General features: G+C 37.3%; 1 protein-coding gene across 1 annotated transcript; it reads right to left on the bottom strand.

Moving 5' to 3' along the window:
• Positions 1-4105: 4105 nt before the first annotated feature.
• LOC110805177 (protein S40-3-like) lies at positions 4106-4528 on the bottom strand. Its single transcript, XM_022010785.1, has one exon. The coding sequence runs from the start codon at positions 4526-4528 to the stop codon at positions 4106-4108; it is 423 nt and encodes a 140-aa protein (XP_021866477.1).
• Positions 4529-8061: the final 3533 nt, after the last annotated feature.

Raw genomic sequence — 8061 nt, forward strand, 5'->3', positions numbered from 1 at the left:
TTTCTCAGTATAAACCCATTTACTACCAAGCGCCTTCTTTCCTGCAGGCAAATTCTCTAATGTCCAAGTACCTTGTTCTTCAAGTGCCTCAATCTCAGCTGCCATTGCTTTCCTCCAACCCTCATGTTGCATAGCCTGTTTGAATGTTTTAGGTGCCTTTTCTTCCTGTAATGCTGCAATAAAATTTCTGTGTTTTGACGAAAAACGTTCATAATTAACAAAATATGTGATAGGATAAGGAGTACCTGAGGAGGATGTTGTTGTAGCTGAGCCTTCAGGAGGACTATATTTTTTTCTTATTGTGTGCGTTACGAAGTTTGTTAACTTTGAAGACGGAAACTTTGTACGCTTCCCCCTCCCCAACTCCGTACTCTCCTCCGTCATCTTCGTACCTCCCGTACCATCACTCGACTCCACATTCTTGGACCCAACCACTTCTGTCCGCACAACACTCGGAACATACTGCGGTAACTGCTCCAAAACTGCAGTAGCAGCAGGCTGCCCAAGTGCAGAATCAACTACGACAGCAGGAAGAGAGGAAGCAGACACATGAGCCTCGCCCATCGCATCATGCAGCGCCCCATGCGCCTCTCCCTGCGCCTCGCCCAGCGCATCATGCAGCGCCTCATTCCCAGCGCCCTGCGCCTCACCCTGCACTCCCTCACTCTGCCCTACTGTTGTTGCTGCGTGGTCCTGCTGCTGCTGCATTGTGCTCCCTGCAGGAACAGCAGCCCCAACCCCCAAACCCCAATGATCATAGCTACTCTCATCATCCCATACACCCTCAAGCACGCCACTAGTATACTCCACATCAACCAAACCATGTGAAGCAACCGCATAAGGAAAAACGTGCTCATGAAATTTCACATCACGGGAGACAAAAAACTCACGGGACTCCAAATCAAATAATGTCCACCCTTTTTGGCCGAACGGATAACCAAGAAAGATACATTTTCTACTCCGGGACTCAAATTTGTCGCCTTTACTCCTTTGATTATAAGCATAACACAAACATCCAAAAACACGAATGGGCACATAAGAAGGCGGTTTCCCAAACAACATTTCATAGGGCGTCTTATTATTGAGAATCGGAGTGGGTGTACGATTTATCAAATAGCAAGCCGCCATCACACACTCCCCCCAAAATCTTTTAGGCAAGTTTCCTTGAAAACGCAATGCGCGGGCAATGTTTAAAATATGTTGGTGTTTACGCTCGACTCTCCCATTCTGTTGAGGGGTTCCAACACACGACGACTCAAATAACATGCCATGTTTAAAAAAATAGCCTTGCAAACAATTGAATTCAGTCCCATTATCACTTCGCACAATCTTGATGACGTGATTAAATTGGCGTTTGATCATAGCAACAAAATTAAGAAACATGAACTCAACTTCTGTTTTATTTCTAATTAAATAAATCCAAACACCCCTAGAAAAATCATCAACAATAGTCAAAAAATACTTTGCTCCACAAGACGATGGTGTCTTATAAGGTCCCCATAAATCAACATGAATTAATTCAAACATTCTGCTAGCACAACTATCACTAATTGGAAAACTATCCCTACACTGCTTTGCACGCGGACATACATCGCAAACTTTATTATTCTTCCTACTAGTATTACTCACAGGAGGGAGTAAATGCAATATTTTCTCCGACGGATGTCCCATTCGTTGATGCCACAAATCAACCACACATTCGACAGCAAACACCCGTACTCGCGGAACGCCCCGGAAAAAATATAGTCCGTCCGGTCGGTCACCCACGCCAATCACCATCCTCGTCGTGCGGTCCTGAATAACACATATTTTGTTAGTAAACTGAGCAGAACAATTTAATTCGTCACTTAATTGGGTCACGGAAATTAAATTACAGGTCAATTTAGGCACAAATAAAACATTATCTAGAATTAAACCACCCTCCAATATTACGGAACCATATTGATTTGAATTTGCCGGCTGACCATCCGGTAACACAACTTGACAATTTCCTGATGTTTTGATATTTTTCAAAATCGAAATATCACCCGTCACATGGTTAGAAGCTCCGGTATCAATAATCCATCTCATATCTATATTACCTTGTAACTTAGGTGTGGGTTTAGACAATATATCAACAATCTGCTGTACTTGTTCGCTTGACACACCCACCAGGCCATGTGCTGCTACTGTGGCAGCCCCCTCACTTCCTGCGCCTACTCCAGAAACACTGCTACTGCCCACAGCAGTGCTACTCACAGCGTTTGCACGGGCTACTGTCCCCGTAGAAGCTGATGCCGATCGTCCCCCCCTACCTCCCCGTACAGGAGCACGACCACCTCTGCCAGGACCCCTTCCCCCGCGCCTCTTCTCATCCCACCAGTCCGGAAATCCTATCAACTGGTAGCAACTTGCCTCCTCATGCCCCTCACGATTACAGTGGTGAAAAAATTTCTCACTCGTATCCCCGTACCTCGATCGTACCTTGGACTCAACCTTGAAAGCCATCACACTTTCCTTCACTTTACCTCCTTTGGCACGCATGTTCTCGGTGTTGATGACCGTTTGATACGCCTCATCCAACGAAGGCAATGGAGTTTGAGCCAATAACTGCGCCCGAATGGCCTCATAGTGGTCCTCAAGGCCAATCAGGAATAAGTGTAGATGGTCCTCGGCACGAATATCTCCCACCTGTTTGGCAATGTTACATGAACAACCCGAACACGTGCACCGCGGCACTCTAGCATACTGGACGTACTCCTTCCACAGTTTGGACAGACGCCCATAGTAGTCAGTGACACTCTCAGTCACAGTCTGTGTACATCCACTCAAGGCCATCTTAATGTGGCAGACCCTAGCACCTGTAACCACCGAGAAACGTGTCCTCAGGTGATTCCACAACTCCTGCGCGACATCGAAATCTTCAAGGGTGGACCGTAACTGCTCGTCAATGGTGTTGGTTATCCACGACACAACCATTGAATTTACCGCGATCCAGTGCTTCATCTTTGTCACATCCTTCGTCGGTTCTTGAATGGAACCATCAATAAACCATACTTGAATTTCGAAATCATCGAACGTCGGATGGCCTTAGCCCATTCGTCATAATTCACTGCCCCTCTCAATTTGATAGGCGTAATAACGATCCCAGGGCCATCTCCTGACCCTAGATGGTAATCAAGGTCGATCACCATCTTCGTGTTATTCCCCCCATCATCGTCCATTGAGTGATGAACAACTCACGCACTCCAAAAGTGGCGGAAAAAAAAATTAGGGTTTTTCAACCTAGGCTCGTGATACCATGACAAATAATGTTCAATCTCGTCCTTTCTCATTAATTCACATCGTATATATATTACAGAGGGAAGGCTAATGGAAGGCTAATTTGGTAACCTAACATATCTAGGATATTACAATATATATTAACATATAAACTCCGTACGCCGTATGTCTATCGTAACAGTTACGCACTTCAAATTGAACATTGTACCCAATTGACAAATGTAGTGAAAAGTTGGCTGATCTTTAACCCAATTGACAATCCGCCACAAAATACACATGAAAACCAATTGTGTAAATGATAAATTGGTGCTTGAAATAGGGGAAAGTAGTTGTATAAATTAAAGTATTTACACATAAGTCAAATAGAATCACAAAGTTTGTAACCAAATACTATCTATCAAAGGTTACATTGAATCAAAATTATTTATTTTACAAAAGGGCTATTCCTTGAACGAAAAATAATACAAAAATGTAATAATCGGCCTTAATCATCTACAAGTACATCATAATTATACATTACACTACACTAGTACACTGCACTACTACGGAATACATATTGAAAATTGAAATTACGTTTTTTGGTCTAGTCAATACGGTACCTTCATGGGCAAAAACCCAAAAGAGAAAACCCTTAAAGATACAATTTGATTTAGAATTTTCTTTCCCTCAATCTAAAACCCCAAGCAAAGGAATAACTCAATCTTCATAAAATGAAACTGATAAAAAAAAATCAAAGTTCCCTTGTATTTTCACTCATAATATTTGTTTTATCTATAAATATTTTTGATCCTATCTATTTATCTAATCAAAAATCATTTATTAATAATGATAAAAGTATAAAGTATCATCTCTCAAGAAAACCAGTCATTCTGAGGATGGAGTTCCTAGCTTCACACAAATGTTTCCCTTTCAAAGGACTAAATGACCTTGCCATTTCTTCATTATCCCTTTTTTCCACAATTAAATGTGGAGGCAATCTTCTCATTGGATCATCTTCATCGTCGTCGTCATCGAAAGGATCGATACCGTACTGGAGAGAGCTCATCAATGGAGGTATATTGACCGGCATAGAAGAGCTAATCCTTATTGGTTGTTTCAACTTATAACTGTTGAAGCTATTCAACATCATCCTTGGGTGCTTTGATTGACTGTAATGCTTCCTCCTCAGATCGTCGCTTTCGGTTTCGTCGCTGGATTCGACACTTTCGTCCGATGATGAATAGTCTGAGAACATCACCTCTGATTCTTCAAAATCTTCAAAGTCCATTTTTGTTGGGTACGTTTTTTATTCTTCTGAAAGAGTAAGGGTGTAAGAAAAATGAAATTTTGTTGTAGAAAAATAAAATGGGAATTGGTTTGAAAAGATATTTGTTTTTGGGGAGAAAGAAATTTAATTGAGAATGGATTGAGGAAGATAAAACTGATTTGTGGAAGTTGATTGAAAGTTGAAGGGAATATATAGGGGATCTAAAGCGTACTAAGCACATTTTTATGGGTAGTATATTAATTTTATAATATTCGATTGAAGTTGTCTACGGCTTTGTTGGATAACAAACTAAACCCTTTGCAAAATTGCAACTATGTTTTTCTTGAGCACCACGGCTTTCTTGCAACTTGGGGAATTGGCTCAAACAATTTTTTGGGAATGGTATAATTCCATTTTACAATTTTAGAAAATAGAATTATGCTTTTTTCCAACTTATTATTTTTACAGAAACGTATGTACTAATGCACCTCTTTTATTTCTTTTTGGGCTTATTATTTACTGTCTCATATTACTCGATCAAAATCGCTTAATTTATTTACCCTCAGATTTTTTTTGCTGCATATGAGCTTCTATCGACGTCGTGAAACAATTAAAATTGAACACGATACTAAAAAAATGAACACGACAAAAGTATCTTTCTTCATACTTCTCTCTTGAGAAATAATAATTTAGACTAATTAAGTGATATTAATTAATATATCAGAAACTCTAGTACGTCCGCACAAGTTTAATCACTACGCTACATTCGGGGAGAAAATTGTCATTCGTAAATAAACAAATACAAAATATGAACATTGATGAATTTTCTTCTTCTTCTTCTTCTATATTCCACTTTCCTCTATGTTTCTTTCTCTCTCCTATGTAACTTTTCTCCATCTTAATAGTTCTCAATTTCTCATTTGCTTTCTATCACCAAATGCAAATGGATTGATTTCACCAACTTCTCATCCACTTCTTCTCCAACTCTGTCTTTCTTTCTTCCTTGTTAAATTCTGTAAATTGAACATTGAACCTTTTTAAATTAAAAATGAACTTAAAATATCAAACATAGTATGAACATTAAATTTCTAAAACTGAACATTGAGTTTTTAAAATTGAACATAACCAAGAATAATAGGTGATTTTTTTTAGAAGCTAATTATGTAAGTAGATCCTGGAAATAAACATGTATAAACACTTTTTCATCACAATTGATTTAAACATATATTCCCGAATCGAGTATTAAATATTTTAACAGTAATTTAAATTTACAAACCCAAAAATCGAACACGAGACTTAGGAAAATGAACATCACACAAAATTATGGAACATATCTTAGTTTTATAAGTTGAACATGATTTTATATAAGTTGAACATTAGACTTGAGAAACTGAACATCACAAAAGATTATTGAACATATATTAGTTTTATAAGTTAAATTTAGTTGAACATGATTTTGTATAAGTTGAACATAAGACTTGATAAACTGAACATCACAGAAAATTATTGAACATATATTAGTTTAATAAGTTAAATTTAGTTGAACATTATTTTGTATAAGTTGAACATAAGACTTAAGACACTGAACATCACGCAAAAGTATTGAACATATCATAGTTTTATAGTTTTATAAGCTGAATTTAGTTGAACGTGATTCTTTATAGGTTGAACAAGAGAGTTGAAAAACTGAACATTACTCAAAATCAAGACTAACAAAGTAGCAAATTAATCATTTCTAAAAGAAGAAAATATATGTTCAACGATATTATCAGCGTAAAATAGATGAAGCTAATACTAATTACGGAGTACTATGCTTAATGAAATTAATCCTTATCACAACCAAAAATTAAGCAATGCAACTTGAGTTAACATTTCACAATTACACAAATTACATAATTAAATAGATGTTTTTGGTGCAAAACATAACTGATAGATAATCACATCATATATTGTTTTAGTAAATTAATTTCAATTAACAAAAACTACGACATAAAAAAATATCTCTCAATCTAAAAAAAAAAAAAATCGTTCAAAAAATAAAAAATTGATACAAAACTTGACCGAAGGTAGATAGTATGTATTTGTGAACATCATCTTTTATAAGTTGAACATGACAAATTATAAACTGAACCTAACAAATTGATACACTACTAACCTAATCGCTCTCACAAATGCATATTTCATTGCAATCATGATTTCTTACCATTTGAAATTCGGAAAAATACCAGCAAAAACCTAAACATTATTTCCAAGACAAAGTAACCAAATTACTTACACAAATCACACAATTCTAGAGTTTCATTGAAATAAATAGATCATTTTTAGAATATCAACGAAAATGTCGAGAAAAAGAATAAGAGATAGACCTTCAAGCACTTGTGTAGGCGAGAATTAGAAGAATCGACCTCCTTGAGAATGTCAGAGTGAGAGCTCTCAATCTTCCATCTAATCGAGTCCAAATACGACTACGTGCACCACGTCTTTCAATTCAATTATTGAAGAAGACACCTCCGTTTTGTACAGTGGCGAAGATTTCATCGGTGATTTTCGGCGATTTGCATCATTTGAGGAACAGAACCCTAACCGAAACTGTAACGCCCCGACCTCTAATTCACTTATTTAATCATAATTAGCAGCGGAATTAACCTAATTTGGTCCTGACATTACCTGCCGTAACTCTCTCTTGGGAATTACAAGGCAACTATCAATCATAAGTTATTAAACTCCAAAATTAACATAATAATCCTTTTTAATTCCTTAATAAAAGTACGTAACTTAATCAAGAATCTTTACTTAAACTTGTTACAACTTGACATTGACTTAGGTGAACATGGTAATGGTGAAATCCTCGCCACTACTCGTTTCCGTGGTCCCCAGCAGTACCTAAACCGGAAAACAAAACGGTGAGCCGAAGACTCAGTAACGAGTTACCCTAGCATCGTAACATCATTTCAATTCATTTTATTTAATAAACAGGGAGAATAGAATATGGTAAAACATTTAATAAATCATCATTTCAGAAGCATCATCTCGAAACATCATTTTCAATAATATCATTTCAAGAATTTCAGGAACATTATTTCAGGATTATCTTTTCATTAATCTTTTTCCTTTTAACAGTATTATTCTGGTCGTCAAGACTTTACAGGAAAACATGGTAGGACGTCTCCTACAAACAGGGGAAGCCAGTGCTTCATAACAGGGGGAGCCTGGGCTCCATAACAGGGGAAACCAGTGCTTCATTTCAGGGGGAACCTTGGTTCCATATCAGGGGAAGCCAGTGCTTCTTATCAGGGGGAGCCTGGGCTCCATATCAGGGGAACTTGACCAGTTCTTACACTTTCATTTATCATGTTTACATTTCTTTTAGTTGAACATTAATCAGGAACATCTCATTCAATCAGGATAGTTCAGTAAAATCATTAAATCTCGTTATTTCATAAAATCATTCTTTCAGGAATAATAATTCATTAAATCAGTACTTTGCATAAAGCTGCATTATCGTACAACAATTCAATCAAATCATACTTGTAATCCCGCAAATCATAAAACAT

This window comes from Spinacia oleracea, chromosome 5 (genome assembly GCF_020520425.1).
Source record: "Spinacia oleracea cultivar Varoflay chromosome 5, BTI_SOV_V1, whole genome shotgun sequence".
Classification (NCBI taxonomy): Eukaryota; Viridiplantae; Streptophyta; class Magnoliopsida; order Caryophyllales; family Amaranthaceae; genus Spinacia; species Spinacia oleracea.

Excerpts from the sequence above, each read along its gene's own strand:
- LOC110805177 (XM_022010785.1), bottom strand. The coding sequence starts at position 4,528 with ATGGACTTTGAAGATTTTGAAGAATCAGAGGTGATGTTCTCAGACTAT.